At 36.1% G+C, this 27,514-nt stretch overlaps 1 protein-coding gene across 1 annotated transcript in view; it reads right to left on the reverse strand.

Annotated features, from left to right (window-relative positions):
• LOC136042358 (zinc finger protein 782-like) overlaps nucleotides 1-27,514 on the reverse strand; it is a 53,390-nt gene that overhangs the window by 14,059 nt on the left and 11,817 nt on the right. The window contains exons 2-5 of the mRNA XM_065727325.1: nucleotides 21,766-21,949; nucleotides 21,191-21,408; nucleotides 10,494-10,645; nucleotides 1,108-1,234 (exon numbers count right to left, since the gene is read on the reverse strand). Coding sequence (XP_065583397.1) covers nucleotides 1,108-1,234; nucleotides 10,494-10,645; nucleotides 21,191-21,361 — 450 coding nt within the window. The 5' untranslated portion in view covers nucleotides 21,362-21,408; nucleotides 21,766-21,949. The remainder of the gene's footprint in view (nucleotides 1-1,107; nucleotides 1,235-10,493; nucleotides 10,646-21,190; nucleotides 21,409-21,765; nucleotides 21,950-27,514) is intronic.

Genomic DNA, 27,514 nt, shown 5'->3' on the forward strand with positions numbered 1-27,514 from the left:
AACAGCACTCCTATACACCCTAGTATCTTGTATTGATCCTGCTAGTCTTCTGTTTATAATAACATAATCAATAAGGTTTGCTGTCTTACCATCACGAGAATACCATGTCAACTTATGAGCCATTTTGTGACCAAACACCGTATTGGTTATAACTAGGTTGTTATGCCTACAAAATTGCAAAAATCCATAGCCATTACTGTTTTCTTTTCCTACACCAAATTTACCTAGGCTAGGATACCATCTATCCCTATTTCTACCAGCCTGGGCATTAAAATCTTCTAGTAAAAACACTCTATTTCTACCTGGTACCCTGTCTATTTGCTCCTGTAACTGTAAGTAAAATTCATCTGAGTCACTAGTATCTCCATCAGTTGGTTCAGCGGGGGCATATACTACTATAACTGATACCCTGAACTTTTTAGTCATACAGTGAGCAATTAGTATTCAATTATTAATACCTCCCCAGCCTAAACCAGACTTAGCAGCTTCCTTATTCATCATGAGCCCTACTCCCTGCCTATGTACCCCATCCTTCCTGCCTGAGTAAACAAATTCTATGTCACCTAATTTCATGCTTCCTACCCTTGGAATATGAGTTTCTGAAACCCTTAATAAATCCAGTTCAAACCGTCTGAATTCGTCAGTCAAAATGTTGTTGCGATAGTCATTTTTTAACGTCGTAACATTCCAAGTTCCAATTTTCATGTTCTTTAAATCTTTGAAATTATTTTGGTCTCAGGAAAAGCAGTGATCCCGGATACCAGTGCAGGACGGGGACCAAGATATCTTCTCAAGTCTACACCGAAGCGCTTAAGCCGGGTTCGAACCGGACAGCAAGAAGTCCCTGTGACCTCCAGTAAGTTGGAGGCTTTGTGCAATCCTGGACCCATCTTGGTCACAACATGGTTTTCAGCACTTGGCGATGCTCTTCTATCAACAAGAGTCGAAATCCTGCACAGACAGTCCCAAGCCTATTACCTCCGACTCATTATATATTCATGCCTACAAATACTATGCTACTACGGGGAGGCAACCAATAGTAGATAAATTAGCTAGGAATAAGTGAATTATTTAGCATCAATAAATATCATATCGTATCGTACTAACCTTACGAACATGACAACGCAAATTACCCAAAGTAGAAAAAGACTCCAAACAGTTGGTTTGATCACATTTATATGCAACTGTGCTGTGTCTCTCCGTGTGTCTTTTCAAGTCTGACTTACATTTAGATCTGTAGAAATAAAAGAAAAAATACAAATGAACACGATTCCAAACTGCTGCTAAAAATAAGCACAGAGCTCTTAGTTAAACAATAATATTGCTCGTAAAAATATAGGATTTATCTATCCTTCATAGTAACAGGGTTCTATAGGACCCCATCATTAGTTTCCATAAAAAGGATTTAATAAAAGTTTTTCATAGCATGGTTATCGATTTTTAGCAATTCACTGTAAATGTAAGAAATGCTTTTAATTTGGTCTTCGCAGAGGAAATATAAGAACAGTTCTTAGTTAGATTATAATCAAACAAAGAGGATATAATAATAACAATAATATTAGAATTTAGACAAGGTATTAGAAAATATTCATACAGTGCCTGAGGCCATTTGCAAAAACTGTCGAGATGACGGCAATACATTTAAGTGCTAGAACACAGACAGGTAGATCCGGACCATGAAGAGACAATTTTTTCTTCCAATTTTCTTTGGAAACCATTGGAAACGTTTGACATAGTCAGTGAAAAATCATAATATGTGCAACAAGTTCAGTCTCTTAATATCTGCCGGGTGACCCAAAAATATGCGCACCCACTAAAATTTCAATTGTGACTTTGGTTAAAAAGCTATTTATTTCAAATTACAACCACACATTATTCTGTTTATGGAAGACTGTTTACCAGAGTTTCAGCTATTTCTGTCAATTTTTAGTCAATTTACGGCATTCCAAAGATGTTTCCCAAGTGTCCACCATTTCGTTGCAAGCAAACCAGTACTCGTCTGACAAAGTTATCAATCACTTTTACACACTCCTCTTTCGCGATGGCTCTTATTTTTGCTGTGATGGCAGTTTTCAGTGTTCCTATTTTTCGTCGATTTCCCTGGTATACATTGTTTTTGAGGAAACCCCACAGATAAAAATCGTGGGGGTTAAGACCTGATGAGTGTGGGGGCCATACCACATCACATCTTTTGTTTATGAGTCTCTCTTCGAACCTCTGTCTCAACCAAGCAATGGTTTCGTTGGCTGTATGAAGCGTGGCTCCATCTTGCTGAAACCATTGTGAAGCTCTCACAACCCCTATTGGGCGTCAAAGCGGCACCCAGTATTTGTTCAGAACAGCCATATAGCCTTCCTTGTTGACTGTATGAGATCGTCCCTCATCATCTTATAACCAAAAGGCCCAATAATCCCATGCTTGCTCATGGCCACCCAGGCAGTACATTTAACGGAATGAAGCAGCCTCTGAAGCTTTGTCTGGAACCTCCGAAACCCAAGAAACATTGTTTTTGCTATTAACGTGCCCGGAAAGCAAAAAAATGGTCTTCATCTGAGAACCAGACGTTCTAAAGGAAATGTTCGTCATTTTCAAGCACATTACAGAACCATTCACACATTGTTACTCACTTTTCCTTGTCAGCATTAGTTAGCTTTTGCTTTATTTGAATTTGGAAAATTCAAAATTTGAATTTTGAATTTGCTGCAGATCAAACGTAAGAACACGCCGCAGTGACTCACTTGTCATTCTGAGTTCATGGCTGCGTCTACGCACCAGCTTCATAGGGCTGCATCCTACTGGGTCCCTCACTGCAGCAATGTTTCCTTCTGTCCTTACATTCTTTTTCCTGCCTGAATATTATAAATAAAAGATATAACTCCTTCTCCTGTTATCCACGGGGCCTTCTGTCTAATGGAATATATTAATAATAGTAAACTAGGTTTGAAAATTTCGTCTGTAGCTGGAGGATGAGTTTTGTTCGCAATAAAAATGAATTTATGTCTCTTTACCAATCTCCTTACCTAACACAATTTATAAGCAGTCATAGTCGCCCAAATTATTTTCTACACAGAGTTAGAAAAAGAGACACTTTGCTCTATTTGCGTGGTGGCGCTGAAAATTACTGCTGCCTCCTTTTTACTATTACATTCTCGCTCACTTTTGATAAACGCTCAAAGGAGCTGTTAGTCTCTAATCCGTTATATTTGTACTTACTTGATGTTTAAACTTACTAAGACCTTAGTTCTTAAAATTCTCACTAATTCAATTCATTAACTCAAGAGCATAGTTGATTCCTAAGGTGATACGCTAACTGTTTAGCTCATAGTATTTTCTTTCTTTTCTTTATATGTGGTATTCCTTTTTAGTTTTTTGGTGTGATTATTTCTCTCTTTATATTTGCGTCAGTACATAGTTATTTTAGATATGACATTCCGGGTTTCCGCTTCAGTCAAAAACCAAGTCTACCTCTATATCCTTAGGAACCAACATGCAATCGCCTGGCATTGCTGCCTTTAAACCTGAGAAGCTCAATATACAGTTTTTTTTTGTGATTTTGAATCGATTCACTATCTCAGAATTTACACTCGGTGGCTTTTTGGCTCCCTGAGGTTAAAACAGTCGTTTTGAAGGAGGGTTTGGTTCTGCCTTCATTTTGCAAAAAATGCAATAACAAACCCTCGGACGGCAACCATTTTCCCGTACGTCACTCCCCATCCAGGTTACGGCTGCCTCGAGCTGTTTCTGAGCCCATCCCTATTTTGTCCCACATTCGCTGCGTTACTTCCAGGAATAAAAAAAACTTTTATTCCCTTCATCACAGAAAAAATGAATTAAATATCCTATTAGTTTCTCCCTTTTGTTTCTCTCTTCTATTTATTGGCTGATGGTGCTGCCTGGGTTGCTGCACTTATTCGCTATATCCCCCTTTGTTTTTTTTTGTTTCCCGTTTAATTGTTATACATTTTATATTTCGTTCTATTTTTGTGTTTATTCGCCCATTTTTACCCCCCCCCCCCCCACTGTTTTGACCAATTTATCTTTTTAGCTCTTTTATTGGCTTTATGCAGTTGAAATATTGACACTTTTTTAGTGTCCCTTTTAATTTTTTTTTTAACATGTAATAATTGTATATATATATATATATATATATATAATATATATATATATATATATATATATATATATATATATATATATATATATATATATATACATATATATATATATATATATATATATATATATATATATATATATATATATATATATATATATATATATATATATATATATATATATATATGTGTGTGTGTGTGTGTGTGTCTGTGTATGTGTGTGTATGTATGAATGTGGGTGTTCATATATTTCTATCTTGGTCTTTTTTGCATTTATTTGCTTATTCCCCCCCTTTTTATGTCCCTTTTAATTCTTTTCCAGACTTGTATTTGTTTAAGTTTCCTTTCACAAGTTTTTGTCTTTTTAACTTTTTAATTCACTCATCATAGTTTAATTACTGACCCATAATTGATTATTCATTATGATTTTTCTTTTTTGTTGTTGTTTTGTCCAAACTCGGCCATTTGTGGGCTTGTGATAGAGATTTTTTTGAAATAAATATTTTATCTTATTTTACCACAAAATGGGAAAAAAACGCCCACTTTGCTGAGGCAAACTGTTTATTTGCTACTTAAAAGGGATACAAGAATTTTCAATTTTCTTTCTAACGAGCCTTCTTCCAATATTGTAGAACGATCAATTGGATATAATAACCCTAGAGGAAAAGCGAACAAACACATCTCTCTTGTAAAAAATACGAAATTTCGTATTTTGGCAGATAGAGGCTTTAAACCGAAGTAATTCTACGTAAGATGGAGAAGTAATAGAGAACTTTGATCGTGTGTCTGCTATCACATCCTCTATGAATGAAAAGATTATTCTTTTCCTCACTTGGTTTAAACAAAACGCTTAAACAAGCTACTAATCCATTTTAAATTTAATATGTATTTATATAGTGACTGTAAATTCTATTTACAGTCACTGCACAGTCTATTTACAGTCTACTTACAGTGACCTCAAAATCTATTTATGTAAACTGGTTTGCTTAATGAAAGTAGTTGATTTCGGAAGCGTTACGCTTATAATTAAGTTCATAGCCTTCTTTTTTTAATGTTGCGATGTTTTATTTTCTTTTTTTTTGCCCCCCCCCCCCCCAAAAAAAAAATCTAACACAAGTTTCTATCTAAGAAACTAAGTTTCTATCAAGCATCTATCTAACACAAGTTTCGTTCAATCAAACAGTTCGTGGTAATGAACTGTAGTAGGAGTGATCCGGCTCAATAGTAATCAAAACTCTACAAACGGGATTTTGATACTAATAGATACATCAAAAGAATTGGATTTTTATGCTGATATTAATATATAAGTTTCATCAAATTTAGTCTTACCCATCAAGAGTTACAAGCCAGAGAAAATTTACCCTATTTTGGAAAATAGGGGAAAACCTCCTTAAACGTCATAGTATCTTATCGAAAATCACACCATCACATTCAGCTTATCAGAGAACCCTACTGTAGAAGTTTCAGGCGCCTATCTACAAAAAATGTGGAATTTTTTATTTTTGGCCAGAATATCAATCACAGGTGCGTGTTTATTTGTTGTTGTTTTTTTTATTATTATTACTTTTCCCAGGAGTGATCGTATCGACCCAGTGGTCCTAGTATGTCGCAAAAGGGATGGTGGATACGTGGGATGGTCTTTCCATGGAGAATTTATCATGGAGGAAGAGAAATTCGATGAAGGGGGCAGAGGATTTTCTAGCATTCTTTAAAAAAACAATGAAAAAATAAATATGAAGAAATTTTTTCAACTGGATGTAAGGAGCAGAATTAAAACTTAAAACGAACAGAAATTATTACGCATATGAGGAGGTTCATCTCTTCCTAAATACCTCGCTCTGTACGCTAAAGTATTTTTTATAATTTCAACCATTCATTCCACAACCTTTGTGATTCAGGGGTTATTCTTAAAGAATTGGGATAAAATTTAAGCTTTAGTGTAAAGAGCAAGGTATTGACGAGAGGGCGAATATATACATATACATAATACATATACATACATAATACATATACATAATAAAAATATACGAATATAGAAGCTCATTACGTAAGCTAATTCGTAAGTTACGCATATTTTTACTAATAAAAACGTTCGTAAAAAAATTTGAAGTTCTAGTTGCCTTTTTAAGTAACGAAAAATTGGACGGCACATAGGCTTCCTACCCCACCCCTTTTTTCTCAAAATCGTCCAATCAAAACTAAGAGAAAGTCATTTAGCCACAAACAAATTAATATGCAAATTTCGTTTTAATTATTTATGTGCGGAGAGCCAAAATCAAAACATGTATTAATTCAAAAACGTTCAGAAATTAAATTTAGAAAAAACAAGTTTATTCAACTGAAAGTAAGGAGCGACATTAAAACTTCAAACGAACAGAAATTACTCCGTATATGAAAGGGGCTATTCCCTCTTAAACGCCCCACTCTTTACGCTGAAGTTTTTTTACTGTTTAAAAAAAATAGAGTTGTGAGAAAGGGTCAAACTTTAGCGTAAAGAGCGGGGCATTTATGAGGGAATATTCCCTTCATATGCGGAGTAATTTCTGTTCGTTTTAAGTTTTAATGTCGCTCTTTACTTTCAGTTGAAAAAAGTTTTAATTTTATTTAATTTCATAAAGAATCATCTATCCGGTCATAATTTAAGCTGTGTAACATATCAATTTTTGTCAATAGAAAATCTTACTTTAGCTTCAAATTAAGGCTGTTTAATTTAATGCCTATAGTTTTAAGATAAACGCACTACAATGAAAAAGAAAGATAATTTATATATGAGCAGCATTTGAATGGTACTTCTACTTGCTGAACTCATGCAGCTTTCAATATTAAATGGTCTCATAAAGCTTATGTTCCATAAATATGCTTATGACTACAGAAATATGTAGTACTTGTTTAATTTACTGTCTAGAATTGTCCAGTACAGATTACTAAAATTATTTCAATTATATTACTACTATTACTACTAACAACTCTCTGCAGCAGCAACCCACCTAAAGCCAACACAGCTACTCACGCACCCCTTCCATCCCAATCAATTCCTCAGTGGTAGGTAAGTATAATGTTCAGAAGCTTATTTGATTAAGTCCTTGAAACAAACAAGGGAGGGAATTTTTCAGTAAATTCATTACAGGATATCAATTGAATATACCCAGTCATAGCACACAGAACTAGTTGTATGCCACTTTTCAGTAACATCTCTTTTAACAAAAACTAGAAGCGTACTAAAACAACACAGGACAAAGACATTGAAAGCTATAGGTTGAAAACAATCAGATTACAGGGCTCGGAATGATTCCTGCTCATTAGAAAAGGGACTTGACGACCTGTCAATTGACTTTTAGGAAAGAAAAAAAGGAGACCAATAGGGAACTAAGTTTGAAGGGAATTTGATTAATATTCATGGTCAAAACAGTAGCCAGCATTTACCCCCGGGGGAAATACCCCCCCTAGATGAAAATTTCCCCCGTGGAAAATACCCCCTGGAAAATATACCCCTGTGGAAAATAAAACTTTCCAAATTTGATAATTTTATTTTGAGTTTTTTTTTTTCGTAGGGAGAAGGAATTTTGATCCTTGTATATTATACGCCACTCGCTCAAATTTACGCTGTGTTAAACTAAAGAACAATCGGTTTCTTCGTTAGTTTCTCCAATACTTTAGAAACAAATTTGGGCAATATATTGGCACATTCTGGTGTGTGGGGGGGGGGGGGGTAAAGTATAGTGGATCTGCATTGAAAATGCGCTAGGTAGGAAAATTCTGCACATTATAAAGGAAGAATTAAGTCTGACTTAAAACTGTCCAAACGTGTTTTTTTTTTTTCACGGGTGGGTATTTTCTGCGGTGGGTATTTCTGTTTGTGGGGGGTATTTATAGGGATAATTTTCCGCAGGCGAGGGAGTATTTTCCGGGGGGGGGGGGAAACACCTAGAACCAGTCAACACATTCCTTTGCTCATGAATCAGAAGCGGTTGGCAAGTCACCCTAAGAATCATCATATTCATGAGGATTGGAAGGAACTCATTTTCCCTTGAGACGAGTCAATTGTCTTTGTTTTCCCATTTTCTTCTTGTTCAAGCTTTTGGTTGTGATTATTAAAGAAAAAGAAAAGAAAAGAAAAGCGAGTTCAAGACTAGAAACAAGTAAAAACAACAAATAAGACTTCAGCTTGCAAGCTAACTCATTCACTTCTACAACTTCTTTGAGAGATTGGTAAACTTGCTTATCAGGTCCCACTTCCTCTTTTGTATGTCCGTTTCCGTCCGCTCTTTTTCATCTGTTCCGTTTTTTCATCTTCTCGTATTTTCATGGCATTCTCTTGTGGCGAGTTGGCCAAGGCGATGTCCACGATATCCTTTGAAGCCACCGCTATCTGTAAGCAATCAGCGGCCTCTTTCAAGAAGGTATCAACATCAACGATTGCTTGTTTTGTTTTTCAGAGACCCCCATTCTTTGCAATGATTCTTCACATCTAACTAGTCCTATTTTTGCTAGAGATGTCAACTTGGTTCAGCTCCCTTTCATTCTCTTGGTCTTGGACACTTCGTTCAGAAGCCTGTTCTTTTGCCTTGCTCTCCAAATAGTTTAGTATTTTAGCCAAGCCAAAGTCAACAATTCTTTAAAAATAGGAAACCTTTCGGGTTAGCCTCCATACGTGTTCAATTCGTAAATCACAAATAGCGTTGCATTCATGACTCTTTCTTACATGAGGCTCTGTCCGACAGAAGAAGTCTTCGCGAGAGTGAAAAAGTCCTCTCTACGTAAGCACTGTTATGTAATATGTCAACACAGCTTTGCAAGCTTCGACAATAGCCTATACTTTTCCCACCATAAGCCTCCTTCATAGCGAAAATTTGATGCCAGTAATGGTCGACCTGAGAGGGCATTGGTTCTAATGAGTTCTAGGATAGCAAAAATACCCACTCACTTCTGATATTGTCAACGCTTACTTCTACTGAGATCTCTCAAGCAAGCACAGCTATATCTGATAGACTTCTGGCTCTTTTCCTTTCCTTGGGATCCAGGCACCTAGGCACTCCCAGAAGGCTATTAGAAGAGATGGGAAAATTCTTGATCAAGGGTTTGGTAGCAGCCACGAAATGCCTTCATGCCCTTTGACAGAATCCTTGTCTATCTGCCAAGGTGAGTTCTTGAGCATCCAACGCAAGCTCAACCTGCTCACCTACAAAAGTGACCTGAATAGTTGTCTCCAGGTCTCCAAGGTCTCCAAGGTCTTAAAGGTCTCCAGGGAACTGGTAAAAATTTCATCAGCATACATGAGAATGTCAGGTTTCAGAAGACATGCCAAAACAGTAAGAAGTAAGTTTTTCAGATCAGCATGAAGAGCATACACAAGGGGTTTGTTCATCTGAAATGCTACCGAGAAATATTGAAAAAGCTCAAGCGATGAATACAAGATTTCGAGTTCTGAAATCATATATTTCTTTTTTAGGTTGCTTACAATCTTGAGATACTTTGCTGATGACGCGACTTTCTTCAAACGTTTCTTGGATGGCATGTAATGCAAAAAATACTTCAAGAGTGCAGGCCATTGATTAATCGCTCGGCAAACAGCAGGAACCAACGTCAGCCACCTTGTTAAGACATGCTGAATTAATGAAACTGTTGTATGAGATACTTTTTTTCTGGCATCCTCAAAAATCTTGCATCTTGCAGGACAGCCATGGAAGGAAAAGCCTCAAGATGACAACAAAGTCGGATTGCTCCTCTCCAAATTCCTGGAGCCCTTTCATGAGTGTATTGTGCACAGCATGGATGTTTAACTTTCAAATCACAAAGAAACTTTGTAATTGCGGGCAAACCTTTTGCCTGGATCATGAATTTTCTGGCAGGCAGAACTAAGGGGGCGAAGGTAGATGGCCACATAGGCACAGTTGTTACTAAAGTATCTGGTGATATTCCACAAGGCAGTGTCATCGGGCCCCTGCTCTTCAATCTTTTTGCAAACAATCTGCCTGACAATATTACTTCAGATATCGCACTCTATGCTGACGATACAAAGCTTTTTAGACCTATCAAATGCCCAAATGATATTCAAGAGCTGTGGACCGACTTGAACAAGATAGCCGGTTGGATGAAGTCTTGGTAAATGGAGGTCAAAACAGACAAAAGCCACTGCCTTGGACCACACAATTTCAAGTCAACCTGTAGCTTTAACACCTAAGCTTAAATAGGAAAAAGCCAAAGAAAAAATTCCAAGAACACAGTTAAGGTATAAACTACCGGCCACTTAAGCCTAATTCAGATACGTCCCTAAAATTTGGTAGGAGCAACCCGTATTTAAATAGTTCGTTTATCTCCTATTCTATAGAACTCGGTAACAATACTCTTCACAGATCTTTGCAAAATCTTAATACTTACGCATAAGAACAGACAGTGCATTGAAAGGACCTTCGTGACGAGTGCACTTGTGCAATATGCCGATCGAGCTTGGACTGATAGGGGAAAAGCTTGGAGGGTCCACATATAGGGCAACTGAAGGTCTTGATTGCTGCATGGACTCGCTGATGCTCCTGAATAAAAAAAAAAGTGAGACAAAATCATATTAAAAAAAAAATTAAATTATTTCTGTTACACGTGAAACATAATAATTTATTCATCTTATCCTAGAATCCTTTTTCTATTGCAAGCTCCATGAGATAATTAGTTACTGTACCACTTGCACCTGGTCCCAGGAAAACATTACTAGAATATAATAGAAAACATTATTAGAACATGGAATAGTTACCATGTAGACCCCGACTTTTTCATACAAGGCCAGAGGCAGTTTAAGGGGAAGGACAGAGAGAGTAATTCCCACAGGCGCAGAAATTTTAGGGGCGAAATTTTTTTTAAAATAATCTAACAGTTATAATTATTTTGTAATTTAGAAACTTTATTAATCAAGCAGAGGGTACAGTTAATAAATAAAAATGATTAATAAGTTGTCAATTAACTGTTAAGCAAAAATAAATAAATTAAATTAAAAATAATTAAAATAATTAAATATTTTAAATACCAGTAAAAATAATAAAAAATAGATTGTAAATTAATTGATAAATTGAAAATAATCTTGTTAATAAATGCGAATTTTAATAAAATTTGGCCTGAAAATTTAGCCGGGCACACTAATCATGATTTGGTACCAGGCCGTAACAGAGACCAGAACTACCACTGTGTAAGACATTTTCTCCTAAAAAAAACATTAACAGATAAGTCAACGGGATTATTTTTTAACCTTACCAAAGATAGAAAAACATGACAAACCCTCCCCCCTCCCCTCACACACACGCAAAAACAACTAAAACATGAAGATAAAAAAGAAACACTTATATGAAAAATTTGTATGCCTAAGGGATGTCAAGCGCTAATGTCAAATAAAAGTCTAATGGATTAGAATGATAACATAATAAATTAGTATATATGTTAACACAAAGTAGTTCACTTTGTTATGTAGCTCTGCAGGGATAAACAAGAGCTAAGAGCTCATATGAAACCTGTGACGAGGCCGGGAGAGCCAAGAGATCATATGGTACGAGCTCTAGCAAAATTCTAAGAATCAATAGATTCATTTAAAAGGAAAATCAGAGGATTAGTGCCGGTGGGGATTTTAAAATAAGATCTCTGAGTCAAGAAGTCCTTCTAAATATAAAAATTCATTAAGATTTGATCACCCACTCGTAAGTTATAAATACTCATTTTTTCTATTTTTTCCTCTCCCTTTAGCCCCCCAGATGGTCGAATCGGAGAAAATGACTTTATCAAGTCAATTTGTGCAGCTCCCTGACACGCCTACCAATTTTCATCGTCCTAGCACTTCAAGAAGCACCAAACTCGCCAAAGCACTAAACCCAACCCCCTAACTCCCCCAAAGAGAGCGGATTCAGTACAGTTACGTCAATCACATATCTAAGACATTTACTTATTCTATCCACCAAGTTTCATCCCGAATTCTCCACTCTAAGCGTTTTCCAAGATTTCCGGTTTCCCCCTCCAACTCCCCCCAATGTCAACTGATCTGGTCGGGATTTGAAATAAGACCTCTGAGACATGGGTACCTTCTAAATATTAAATTTCATTGAGATCCGGTCACCCATTCTTAAGTTAAAAACACCTCAGTTTTTCTAATTTTTCCAAATTAACACCCCCCCCCCCCCCCAGATCCCCCAAAAAGAACGAATCCGTTCCAATTACGTCAATCACTTATATAACCTGTGCTTGTTCTTCCCATCATCTGTCGTCCCGATCTCTCCACTCTAAGCGTTTTCCAAGATTTCCTGTTCCCAAGATTTCTGTTTCCCTCCTCCAACCCCCCATGTCCCCGGATCCGGTTCAAATTGAAAAATGGAGCATCTGAGACATAAGATCCTTCTATATATCAAATTTCATTAAGATGCGATTACCCATTCGTAAGATAAAGATACCTCAATTTTCACTTTTTCCAAGAATTCCGGTTTCCCCCTCCAACTCCACCCAATGTCACCGGATCTGGTCAGGAATTAAAATGAGAGCTCTAAAGCACAAGATCTCCGGATCCGGTTCGAATTGAAAATGGAGTATCTGAGACATAAGATCCTTCTACATATCAAGTTTCATTAAGATGCGATTACCCATTCGTAAGATAAAGATACCTCAATTTTCACTTTTTCCAAGAATTCCGGTTTCCCCCTCCAACTCCACCCAATGTCACCGGATCTGGTCAGGAGTTAAAATGAGAGCTCTAAAGCACAAGATCCCTTTAAATATTAAATTTCAAAACGATCTGATCACCCATTCGTAAGTTACAAATGCCTCATTTTCTTTTCATTTTTCCGAATTACTCCCCCCCCCCTCCCAAAACCCACAAAGAGAGCGGATCCAGTCTGGTTATGTCAGTCACGTATCCTGGACTTGTGCTTATTCTTCCCACCAAGTTTCAACCTGATCTCTACACTTTAAGCGTTTTCCAAGATTTCCTATTCCTCCCCCCCCCCCAATGACGCTGGATCCGGTCAGGATTTAAAATAAGAAATCTGAGTTACGAGGTCCTTCTAAATATGAAATTTCATTAGGATCCGATCACTCCTTCGTAAGTTAAAAATATCTCATTTTTTCTAATTTTTCAGAATTATCCCCCCCCAACTCCCCCAAATAGAGTAGATCCGTTCCAGTTATGTCAATCACGTATCTAAGACTTCTGCTTATATTTCCCATCAAGTTCCATCCCGATCCCTCCGCTCTAAGCGTTTTCCAAGATTTTAGGTTCCTCCCCCAACTCCCCCCAATTTTACCAGATCTGGTCGGGATTCAAAATAAGAGCTCTGAGACACGCTATCCTCCTAAATATTTAATTTCATTAAGATCTGATCACCCGTTCGTAAGTTAAAAATACCTCATTTTTTCTAATTTTTCCGGTTTAACCGTCTCCTCACTCCTCCCCCCCCCCCAGATGGTCGAATCGGGGAAACAACAATTTCTAATTTAATTTGGTCTCGTTCCCAATACACCTGCCACATTTCATCGTCCTAGCTTACCTGGCAGTACCTAAACTAGCAAAACCAGGACAGACAGACAAACCGACAGACAGACAGACAGAATTTGCGATCGCTAAATGTCACTTGGTAGATACCAAGTGCCATAAAAATTGAAAATTGAAATAATTGATGAAAAAGCTCGAAAAAACTGTTAATGTGAAGCGAAAATAATATATTTTCAACCAAAGACAAGAGAGAATAATGCAGAGCATAGAAAAACCCTGGCTTGGAGGAAAAATGACAACAACTAAAGGAAGTTGATGATTCGAGATTAGAATATACTGCGTAGAAATTCAAGATCCTAATTTTTCAAGGTCCTGTATTCAAAAGTACTCAGTAGGACCAAAAAAAAAAAGAAAGATGTAGAAGATTCCTTTTTTTTCTACAAATTTAATGAACGACCAAAGTTGCAAAAGCGATTAAGTTCTAGTGAAAAAAGGGTAATCAGAGCGATTTTGTACAATATATATATATATATAAATTTTAGTCAGAGCGATTATAAATTTTAGTAATCCAATTCCGTGACTGAACCTCGTGCATCACAATCATATTTGGACACATCGACAAGGAATACACGTCAAGAAGAGATCTTTCAAGACAAATATGGAAAAAAGCTACAGGAGATAGGAATTCCCTGGCCTCAAAACTTTAAAATAAACTTTATATTTCCAAGAAAAGAAATTCTAGAGGGGAATAAAATTTTAGTTGAATTAAAATTTTCGTTTGTTTATTCATCTGGCTGTTATAATCCAAACAATTTAAGTGTAGAATAAGAAAAACTATATGATACAATAACAATGAATATGTTCTGTAACGCATTGGGGCATTCGTCACTGACCTTTCATTCTTGTTTTCCCATTTCATACGTAAGCGGTGCTATAAACCTAATTTCTTTCTCATTTTTTTTTTATACTCACGTATTCATAAAATTCTTTGGGTTTCGTAACACACAAACACAATTTTTTTCCCTCTTAGCGTTAGAATGTCGTCAAATTCATGAGATAACCAATAAATTAAATCAACTTAACTTTAATATATTTGAAGATATACTGCCACACAAACGCACATTTATTAGTGAAGCTTTCCTATCTACTTTACATTTAATACAAGACCTTGGCGTAATTTAATACATCTACTACTATCACGTGGTAGTTAGTATCAGTGGCAAATTAAGGTGATGGCGATCAGCCCCTGGGTTGGGTACAGTTTATTTTTGCTACGGTTGGCACTTAAATATAAAAATATGCAACTATAGCCAGCTCACCTCCCAAAATTCTGGATCCAAAACTAACTACCAATGAAAAACAAATTACCATCAATATTTTGTTTATTATTCTAATCGTCCATGCCAAAACTTCAAACTGATTAATTATATGCGATCTAGGTTCACGAACTAATTCAAGTCGCGTAGGTTACGAACTGGCCTACTAAAACAATATATATTGTGAAGATGCAGCTTTAAATCTCATTGAGGGCAATATTTTTCTTTTTGTCACTGTAACTTTAAGGGTGCTTTTATAATATTCATACGATTGTTTTTCCCAGAAAAAATCGAGGCTAACTCTTCAGGTCCAAATCCAAATTTTCATTTTAGCATGGGTTTTAATCTAGCTTGTCACTTTACTGGAAACGGGTAAAAATCTTGGCAAATTACAATTCAATTTATTATTATAGTAGGTATAACAAATAGAATACACTGGGTCACTAAGGAGAGGCAGAACCCGTGATTACGATGGCCCTATCAATATTTACAACATAAGTAAAACTAGTTGAAGATCCAATACCCAAGTCCACGGCCCACCACACAAAGCAGAACGACAAAATAATTATTACAATAACAAAACAATCAAACAAACCTGCATGGAGAATGGCTTCATGAGCAATCAGAGACGATGAATTAAAAAAAAAGAAAAAAAATATTTGAAAAAATCCATAAAGAGAAAAAATATATTAATGGTGAAAAGTTTCTATGAAAATTTTTTGAAGTTTATGTCGGATTATATCAAATGGTTTACTATCATCATATACAGCGTGAAATTTTCTCCATGCACTAGTTACCATGTTCCTTAGTGAAAATCTCGATCGCTCCGTTATAAATCGAGAAGAAATACGCTGGTCTTTATGCCGAGTCTCATAATGACGAAGCATATCAATGGAATGAAAATAAACTGGGAGCATTTGACGGTCATACTTCAAATGCTTAGGAGCGACATTAAAACTTAAAATGAACAGAAACTATTCCGTACTTGAAAGGGATTGTCCCCTCCTCAATGCCCCGCTCTTTACGCTAAAGTTTGACTCTTTCTCACAATTCTACTTTTTAAAACAATAAAATAATGCGGAATAATTTCAGTTAGTTTTAAGTTTTAATGTCGCTCCTAACTTGCAGTTAAAAAAAACTTGTTTTTTTTTATCTAATTTCTGAACGTTTTTGAATTAATACATGTTTTGATTTTGGCTCACCGAACATGAATAGTTAAAACGAAATTTGCATATTAAATTTTTGTTTGGCTAAATGTCTTCCTCATAGTTTTGATCAGACGATTTTGAAAAAAGGGGTGGGGGAGGAGACCTCGTTGTCCTCCAATTTTCGGTTACTTAAAAAGGTAACTAGAACTTTTAGTTTTTTACGAATATTTTTATTAGTAATAAATATACCTAACTTACGAATTAACTTACGTAAGGAACGTCTATATTTGTGTATTTTTATCACGTATATGAAGGGGTTTGCCCCTTCGTCAATACCTTGCTCTTTATGCTAAAGCTTGAATTTTGTCCAAATTCTTTAAGAATGACCTCTGACTCACAAAGGCCGTAGAATAAATAGTTGAAATTACAAAAAAAAACTTTAGCGTAAAGAGCGAGGTATTGTGGAGGAGACGGATATCCTTATATACGTAATAATTTCTGTTCGTTTTATGTTTTAATGCTGCTCCTTACTTCCAGCTGAAAAACTTTTTTTAAAATTAGTTTTCTCATTGTTTTTTTTTAATATTGCTAGAAAATCCTGCGCCCCCTTGATGTAAATTCTCTTCCCTCATGATAAATTCCTCCATGGAAAGATCCTCCCATCTAACCCCATCCATCCGACACCCCCCAACACGAAAAAGTCCCCCTGAAAACGTCTGTACACTTCCCAATAACCATTACTATATGTAAACAATGGTCAAAGCTTTTAACTTGCAGCCCCTCCCCCGAGGACTGTGGGGGATTAAGTCGTCCCAAAAGACATAATTATTAAGTTTTGCAACTATGCTGAACAAAATTGCTATCTCAAAATTTTGATCCGGTGACTTTGGGGGGGAAATGAGCGTGCGAGGGGGCGTAGGTGGAATCAATTTTTTTGATCACTTAAACAGGGTACTAGAACTTTTGATTTCTGTTAGAATGAGCCCTCTCACGACATTCTAAGACCACTGGGTCGATACGATCATCCCTGGGAAAAAAAAAACAACAAGAAAAAAAACAAATAAACAAGCATCCGTGATATGTATTCTGGCAAAAAATATAAAATTCTACATTTTTGTAAATAGGAGCTTGAAACTTCTACAGTAGGGTTCTCTGATACACTGAATCTAATGGTGGGATTTTCGTTAAGATTCTGTGACTCTTAGGGGGTGTTTCCCCTATTTTCTAAAACGAGGCAAATTTTCTCATGCTGTTAACTTTTGATGTGTAAGACTAATCTTGAAGTAAGACTGATATATTTAAAATCAGCATAAAAATGCGATTCTTTTAATGTAACTATTGGTTTCAAAATTCCATTTTTTAGAGTTTCGGTTACTATTGAGCCGGGTTGCTCTTTGCTCCTTGTTGTCACGAGCTTTTTGAAAGATTCGCAAACACGAAGAATACTGACAGATTTTGAAGGGAGTAAAGTAATTATTTCATTCATACTATTTAGAAGACCTAGGGTGTTCACAAATCCAATTCTCACATCATTCGGGATCGGTGTATTAGCAACATCATGCAAACATGAATAACAAGCTGGTGGAGAATTATTTACAAGTGCATTATCATAGAAAGGATTCGCAAAGAGAAGCAAAATTAAGTGGCCTCGCCTCAAGAGACATCAATCCGTCATTCCCAGGCACGCCCAAATGATTACCAATCATATAAACATACTATCATTGCATCCCGCCCTGTGCAGCTGAACCACAAAACCCGGAATATTGGATCTCCAAATACTGAGTACTGATAATAACAAAAAAGCCCATATGATTATGTTTCTTTATTAAGTGTTTTAGTGTTACGTAAAAACAATAGGAAATTCTACACACTGTTTATCAAGATCTAAGTATACTTAATACGTTTACATAAAATTAAAAGAAAATAAATAAATTCTTAGTAAACTGAAAGTAAAGATATTAAAACAAAAAACAGTAAAATCACATAAGGTATTTGAATGGAGTTATTGCCCCCTTCAGCCGTCCACTTGCGACCTTCTAAATATATGCTAACATATGCTAAATTGGCGACTACAATTGAAAGTTCTATTAAGCATTTAAGTATATAAAGTTCCCAACAAAAAGGCTGAAAATCCGTTTTATTCATTAAAGCACTAGCAACGCTTGAACCTCCCAAGTGCAGGGTTGACGATATACCATCCTCTCATTCAGGGTTATTTTTGATTTTCTCAGGTTTTAACATGGCTCTTTACTTGCATTGGATTTTTTTTATTAAATTTTATGTTTGGGCATTAAGATAAAGGAGACACGTACATTTCTTAATAACTTTTAAATCTCTACGCTTTAATGAACGACGAATAAAAAGTCTAAATAACAAACAAAGTCAAAATATCTGACAAATTTTTGCAATTATAGAACAATTTTTTGCTAAAATAGACAACAAACTCGAAGATAAAACCAAAACTAGTAAGAATTTTACACAAATTTAACTTAAAAAGATAAAACTATAAAAAACAGTTTGCCGCAAGGAAGAAGCAATACACGATTCAGCTATGCCAATAAAAAGCAACGAGAAGCCGTATGATTCAGATCTGGGTTTCAGCTGTAGCTGGCATCCTAACAAGAGACGATCATGTCCAATACTGAAAAATACAATAGCCCGTAACTCCTGGACATAGTGTGAGATCAAAACAAGAAGTACACCATTAGAACCCCCTTGTTTGAAACCCCTATACAGGAAACCTCCCGACAATTGGGTTGAATAGCGAAGAAAATCTATTGGCTTGAAAAGCATGATAAGTTACTTGAACTACGATATCTGTATAAACACCATCTTTTTTTCCGTCTGTTCCGCTTACATAGCGGAGCACAAGAACATCATAGAAAGCTCTTTAATGGCCCGTTTTAAAGGAAGTTGGCATATCTAGTGCCTTTTGTAATAAAAAAAAATATTTTTTAACGTAGAATAAATTCTTTACAAAAAACTGTATTTTTCGTGAGCAAGATTGATGAATGACGTCATAATCGCAGGTTGCTATATTAAAAGACGACCATTACGAGAACAAACCATTGCATATATTAAACTCAGTTAGCAGCCTGATTCTTTGAGGTTGGTCTCTTACTATTCCAAAGAAGAAAAAATCATAGGCTTTTTCCTGTTTGTAACCAGGGTTTAAATAAATGATTATAGTTCTTCATAAATAGTGTTTATGTAAATTTATCACGATTGTATTGCATAAAGGATCGGAATAGAAGGATGACAGATTACCAAAGATTGGTTCTTTCGGTCAACCGTCTAATCTATCTATATAAAATAAGTTGTTTGTTTGTTGTGTATTGACTGACGTCATGCATGTTTGTCGACTGAAGTCATTATAAGGATTGAGCATTATGCCGTCATGAAGTTGTTTGTCGACTGACGAAATTACAGACCGGGACACCGGAACACAAATGACGACCGGGACACCGGGACACAGGGAATATAAATGACGACCAGGACACTCAAAGAGAAATTACAAACTGGGACACCGGGACACAAATAACGACCGGGACACAGGGAATATAAATGACGATTGGGACACAGGGATACAATTACAACGGGGACGCCGGGGGGCACAGGGGGAATATATAAATGACAACCGGGACACAGGAAATGTTCGATTAGCAATCACCATCAACAAAGCTCAAGGGCAATCATTAGAATAATGAGGTATAGATCTGAATACGGATTATTTTCCCCATGGACAACCGGGACACAAATGCCGACCGGGACACAGGGAATATAAATGACGACCGGTACACTCAAAGAGAAATTACAGACCGGGACACCGAGACACAAATGACGACCGGGACACAGGGAATATAAATGACGACCGGGAAGCTCAAAGAGAAATTACAGACTGGGACACCGGGACACAAATGACGACCGGGACACAGGGAATATAAATGACGACCGGGACACAGGGACACAACTACAACGGGGACGCCGGGGGGCACAGAGGATATATAAATGACGACGGGGATTCAGGGGATGTTCGATTAGCAATCACCATCAACAAAGCTCAAGGGCAATCATTAGAATAATGAGGTATAGATCTGAATACGGATTGTTTTTCCCATGGACAATTATATGTTGCATGTTCAAGAGTCGGTAAACCTGACAATCTATTTATATGCACAGACAATGGGACAGCGAAGAATGTTGTATATACGCAAGTTTTACGTAGTTAAGAACATATATATATATCTATCTATATTCACAGGTGGGACACAGGGACACAACTACAATGGCGCCTAACTAATATGGTGCGTAACGACTTACGCACGCGGGGGGGCTAAGCGCCCCCACCAACAACAGCTAGTGCTGAATAGAAATCAGATTGCTATCGGTTGGATTCGAAGGATGACTTAAAGAAAGATTCAAGGGAAATTGAAACTTCATGGGAGGGTGTAAAGAGAGAGGCTTTAAATAGATCTTTATGAAGCAAGAGCTTGCGTAACTGTGTTAGTCTTGGTAATAGACCAAGAACAAGTGACGTTGTGACAACTAAATATAAAAGAACACTGGAAAAAAGTGAAAATATAGCAGAGAATACAAGACAGCATTCAAATTCATATCTGCACAAGAAGGAAGAGGAAGGAAGTGAATTCTCCCCATGGGACGAAAAATTCAGCATATAAGTACATCTATTGCATGGTTTGACTTCTTCCTTCACAGAGAATGCAATAAAGTTCCTAGCCTAAGGCATAGACTAATATGGTCTACAGTTTCACTTCATAAAACGAGGATAACCAATTACTAATGTATTACGTAGGAATTTTCAAAGACCACGCTGGCTTTCTATGACAAACTAAGAAACGTTCAATAGGGATAAATCCTTTTATTAGACAGCAAAAACAGTTATAAAATCTCTGGATATTTCGGTCATAAGCACAGTGACGTGATGTCACCACAAAGTGTACGTAATATCTAGAGATTTACAACTGTTTTCACTGTCTAATAAAAGGATTCGTCCAGATTGAACTTTTACTTGTTCGACTAATAGACGAGATTTTCACATGCAATGTTATTCGGATATTCTGATGAAAGATGTTAACAGCCATCACGATCTTTAGTCATTGTTGTAAAAAACGAAATAATAATATAAAAATACTTTACTTTTAGCAGAACAAGACTGACAAATGTTTTTGAACATCTAGTACATTCAAATGGCGCACCACCAACAGGAACATGTTCCACCCTCAGCCAGTGTTCCTTTAAACGTTCTTTTCCGGAAAAAGAAAGACCACAGAATGGACACGAATGAGTCTGCTCTCCACTGTGCCTCATCAGATGCCTTAAAAATTTACTCCTGCATCCGTGTTTGTAACGGCACCCTAAGAAAAAGTTATACAAAGAAAATCAAATAAAAAAAATTAGAAAGATAAGTCTTAGCACTAAAATTACTAAAAGGCAACTTAATAAGAGTTTCAGGTACGGTTCTTAAGCATATGTGGTATTCACTAGAGCGACTATGTGTAAGGCGAGAGAGAGGGAGAAAAACAGAGAGAGAGAAGAGAGAGAGGGAGAGAAAGAAAGAGCGAGAACGAGAGAGAGAGAGATAGAGAGAGAGAGAGAGAGAGAGAGAACCGTATATTTGCTCTCGGGTAAGAAAATTGATCCAGAAGCATCAATTCAATAAAAACAAAACTAAAAAATATAAAACCAAACTTGAAAAATAAAGTATAGGTTACCTTTCCACTCGCAGGTTTCTGATTCACTGTAATTTATATGGCCACGGACATGCCAATAAAACAACTGAGGGTCGTTAAATTTTAAACCACATTTGGCCCAATCACAGAAGAACTCGTTTGGCAAAATTGGTATTTCATTTGTGGAGGAAGGGTCCTTACATCCGGGCTGAAAACCTGGATCTCTCTAAAAAAAAAAGAGAGCAAAATATGCTAAAATAATATACATTATCGAAAATCCCTAGACTTGTGGAAGAATGTGGGGCGCTAAATACCTGCGCGGCTATTGGTCATCAAGAAAAAGTAGCCCCTTAAAGGCCAGACAAGACTTTCTTCAACCGACCGATTCAATACACGTCCTCGTATCGCTCTTGTTTTTCTTCCTCTTTTTACTGTGGGTAAATGCGATACTCGGGTTATCTATATTCTCCATAGTACAATACCTGAAACTAGGGATGTAACAAGGTTCTATCGTTATGGACTACTTCCTCCTTTGAAATCTTTATAATTATTTTTTTTTACAATTCTCTAAGGACTACTATTTTAGAATGGCTAAGGAAATTACCATTGCACTTCTCGAAACCTTCTGGAATCTAACCATTGTGACTACGATTCTCACTGAATTTCATTCAAAATGGATTGAACGGTCGAACGACTTTTCGTGCAGCATGTTTATTGCATGATTTAATTCATTCCAGACCATATGACAGTTGTAACTTGTGTAAATCTAAACGCATCTTCCTCCTCACCTTATATAGTATGGCTGAGCTATTCCGATGTATTTTTGCACAAATTGAGGTAGTTTTCATTGTTCGTTCGCAGGAATGCAGATTGAAGCAAAGCAAAAAACTCACTCACCATGCGGTGTTAAATAGCAGTGAAAAATTTGCTTCATTCTTCAAATCTACTGTGATTCTATGACGAGTCAAAGTCGCTGTTGATCACGTGGAACCTGATAAAGAATCACTACTCTATGAAGCCACAACATCTGAGACCACTACAAAAAACTTACTCCTTGAACGCCTATAAAGATTAGGTTACGGGACTCAGATTTAGCATTTACAACAGAGAAGCTACAAGTTTATTTCTTACAGCAGTTGAGCAACAAGACACACGTAATTCAATTAATACTGAAGCCAAGGAGGGCAGATAATTAGTATTTCTTTATGAATACAGGTTTTTAAATAAAGCGTTTCGACTAAAAGTAAAGAGGAAACTTAAGAATTAAAACGACAAAGAACTAGCTTGCATAGGATATCTAAACGGATAAAATTTCTATTCGCGAAAATATGAAACCGAAAACGAACAAAAACAATATTGAATGATTAGGCAAACTTTTAGCTACTACTAAGAACTAACCGCAGCACCAGTCCCTCTGAAACCCTTTTTCCTTGCGACATCCTCCCACCCCATCCGAGAAAGACCTGCTTTTGGTTTAGCCCTAGACGGTTGGCCGAAAAGGACAATCTTTGACAGTCTATCATCCTTCATTCGGAGAATGGAGAAAGGTCATACCCATTTCAGCCTTTCTTTCATTATGGCTTGAACCACACCTTTTCTACAGCTTACTGTCTCAAATACGGTCAATCAGTCGGGTACCCAGAAATATCAGTAGACAATTTTAAGCAACAACAAACACTTACTGAAAGAGTACTTTTAAAACAACAAAATTGAAAGAATTGTTCTAAATGTTTTATGTTGACGACTTGTATAGTGAATATATAATTATTATAGTGTAATTTGTACTTCACTACAATGAAAATAAATAGCTTAAATTAAAAGTTTAAATTACCCAGTTTATTTTCTTTACATCGAAAAGACTATACCTATATATATATATATATATATATATATATATATATATATATATATATATATATATATATATATATATATATATATATATATATATATATATATATTACTGCATATAAATATATATATATATATATATATATATATATATATATATATATATATATATATATATATATATATATATATATATATATATATATATATATATATATATATATATATATACTGCATATAAATACACTCAATTTTGGTGGTTTTGAATTTTTAATCTGTTTTTCACTTATTCTGTAATCTTTAATGTTGACATAGGTGGTATGTATCAACTGCCTGAGAAATTTTTAAATACTCTTTTTGCTGAAAATTTATTTAAGGTTATTTACATTTGGCCTCTATATTGCAATACTAAGCTCAGACATTTTTGAAAAGCCTTAGCCTACATACCAATTCAATAAAAATCAAAAAATATTTCTCAAATATGTGTTTAGTGTCTTGTGCTTTAGAGCAATTATTCATACCGCAATTTTAATAATTTTTAACTATTTGCATTTCAATTGGTGAGGGTGACCTATCCAGAGCCCAACATTTGATTCTCCAATGCTGCAGATTGAAAGTCTTGCATGACTCAGATTCCAGAATGCGTGAAAACACCACTATTAGTGAAATATGTGCATGGCTTACTTTGATTTCGGAAGTAGGTCAGATATTTCAATAGTAATATTTAAAGTTAAAACAGTCAATACGGTGGGAGACAAACACCAATTGTGAAAACATGCTGAGTATCTGATAATTTAGGACAGCCATAATGTAATCTAATAGATTTTAAAGATTATGAATTAATCATTATTTTTCGTTCAACAAAAAATATAGAAAAAATAATAATAGACATTTCCCATTAACAAATATAAAAACGCAATGCGTTTCTGCCGTCCCAAATCTAAAGAGATGTCCACCAAAAATAAACGCTTCATAGAAATCCCTATATGCCTCTTTTTTTAATGATCTTTTTTGAATAATAATAATTTCTATTTGTTTCCTATATATTTTAGCAGCTTCAAGTGGTAATAACTACAATAGCCTCGTTGCTATTCAGAAAAAAAAACTAAAAGTAAAAAGCAACAAATTGGCAGCAAGTGGGGGTTCCCAACGAAATTTACAGATATTTATTGTCAGATCATAGGCTTTGTCTGTTTTTGAGACTTTGACGAGCTTCGTGCATCAAAAAAAAAAATTCCACCGCGCCTGTTAAGTACATATGTTCATTGTCAATAAAGAGGTTAAAACAGAAAGTTAGATTAAAAAAGGGTGTTTGCTTGAAAACTAGAAAGTTATTCACAACTTTTTTCTCATGGTACCAATCGGTGCCTCGCTCAAATATCCCACGATCGTCTCTTATTCCGCTTCATATTTCATGGAATTAAATTTAATAATCTTATGAAACCAGACGAAATCAAAGGAATATTAGATATGGTTTTGCAACAATATGCAACGTTTAGAAATCTGAAGAAACCAATACACTGAAGAAATTAGATACAATATCCCCGTAAAATCGTCAGGTCACATTGGAACATCGAGTTAGTTGCCTTGAAAGTGTGGAACAGAGCCCAAGGGTGTACAATTGGCCTTAGTGTTGGCATTTAGAGTCCGGTCCAAGGCATGATTGCTTCATCTGCCGAGCCCAACAAAACGCAAAAGGTGAGAAGTCCTTCTGTACAAAATTAGTATTTATGGATTTCTGAGTTAGCATATTATAAAGCTGAAGCTTGATCTGATATTTAATTTTAGCCAAATACACGCCTGATCCTATGGACCGTGAACAAGGACCCAAAGTCATCCAAAGGTCCCATTTTAGAATAGATACTGTACGCGTAAATATTATAAGAATGATGCGCATGTTATCCTTTGTCCTTTTATTGCTGCACTTTAATTTGTTTGCTTTTTGTTTTTCGACAGATGTTCAAACACGTGGAATCACTGCTATAAAATCTAGGATACGAGATTTTACATCAGAGATGTATAAAAGCAAAACTGAAATAACAAATATTGATCATAGAAACAATTGAAGCCCAATCAAGTGAAAGTATTATAATTCCATTATGATCTAAATTTTTTGAAAAAATGTTTTTTCCCCTTCAGAACGACTAACGTTTTACTCGTCCCTCAAAAAAGTATATTCAAACTAGTCAAAAGGATCAGAAACTAACAAGAAATTAGCTTACAACCACCACAATTTCTTCGTACCACTAAGTCTTGCGAGGTTGATACATTGGTGGACACTCCTCTTGTGTCTGACCCTGTTTCATGCTCAATTACGACACCAAGCCTAGATTAACATCATTCCAGCTTTATCTGGGTTGTCCAACCTTGATCTTTCCCCCTCTAGACCTCAGTTTGCTCCCACCCCCCTAGCTGAAATTTAGTTTCTGCAAAAATTGTGCCTGCATAATTCAAGTATCCAGAGAAACGGGTCGGTTTTCTTCAGTATACCTTTGCCTTTCTGGTAATATATGGATCAGTTTTCAGTTATCACTGTCATTTTCACTTGATTTGGGAAAATTAGCTCAAACTTTGCCCCTCCCACTATTTTGACAAAATGACGCCACTGATGGCTTGAATAATCGAACAGTTACACGACAGTGCTTTTTACAGGATATCTTACTGCAATGATATTAGTAAATCATCGTCAACTCAATGCGTTGACAAAAAAAGAACTGTCAGATGAGACAGAATCACCATTCGAGTTTGTAATTAAAGAGAGGACGTTACGCAGAATAAAGGTTTTTACGAAGAAGTAAAACCTAAGCGACTAAGCCAGCTAAGCGAGTTACAGCTAAGGAGAAGAAGGTGTATGAAGGAGAGGTCAATACAAAATTCAACTACAATTCACCTCGATAAAAAGAAACTTATAAATCAAAATTAATACGCAAAATTAAACGAACCTTATTTTCATCTCTTCACAAAAGTAGTTAGACAGACAAAAAGGTTGTTCTTTTAATGCAATACCTAATTAAAATTCTGGGGTTTTCAAAAAAAATGATGAATGATCGAAAGACAGTAAGCACTTGGTCATAACGTATATCAATCTTTGTTATTTAGATACATAAAGTTGATTGAGTATAATAAACCTTAAAGTTGATTGGGTATAAGAAATCTTAGGCTGCGCAATAGTGCTGCCTAAGTAAAGAAATATGTGGGCACAGAGTATTATTATTTGTTTGTTTTGTTTTTTTGTTTTAGACCAGGGCACTTTGTATCAAAGGAGTTGTCGTAAAAACTTTGTCAAGTGCTCATTTGGTTGGAAATTTAAAGGGCTAGAGCCCTTTTTAATAGTCAAAAGTGATTGGAGGGCAACTAACCTCCCTCCCACGCCCACCATTCCCCCAAACACATCCAATCAAAATCTTGGGATAGCCATTTTGTTCAACTTAGTTGATAGGTATAGGAATTACGTCTTTGAGGATGACAACCCCTCCCCCACGGCCCTTAGGGCAAGAGCTGTAAGTTTTGCCCTTGGGACATATAAGGTTTATATAAAAAGTTTGATCGCATAACCGTTCGGAGGACGCTCATTTGACTAGTAATCAGAAGTTCTAGTGCCCTTATAAGATTCAGAGTGATCAGAGGTTGGATGCCCCCCCCCAACCCTCGTATTTTTCCGAAATGCATCTGATAGAAATTGTGTGATGGCCATTTGCTGTCGTAGAAACTTCGAAAACGGCTCATTTGATTGGAAAGTGCCTCTTTTAATAGTCAACAATGATTAGAAGGTGACTAACCCCCTTCCCACACCAACCATTTCCCCAAACACATCCAATCGAAATTTTGAGATAACCATTTAGTTCATTGTAGTGAAAAGGTCATAAAAATAAGTCTTTGAGGATGATATCCCCCCCCCCAAACAAACACACAGACCTCAGGGCAAGGGTTGCAACTTATG

Source organism: Artemia franciscana, unplaced genomic scaffold (assembly GCF_032884065.1).
Source record: "Artemia franciscana unplaced genomic scaffold, ASM3288406v1 Scaffold_1171, whole genome shotgun sequence".
Taxonomy (NCBI): Eukaryota; Metazoa; Arthropoda; class Branchiopoda; order Anostraca; family Artemiidae; genus Artemia; species Artemia franciscana.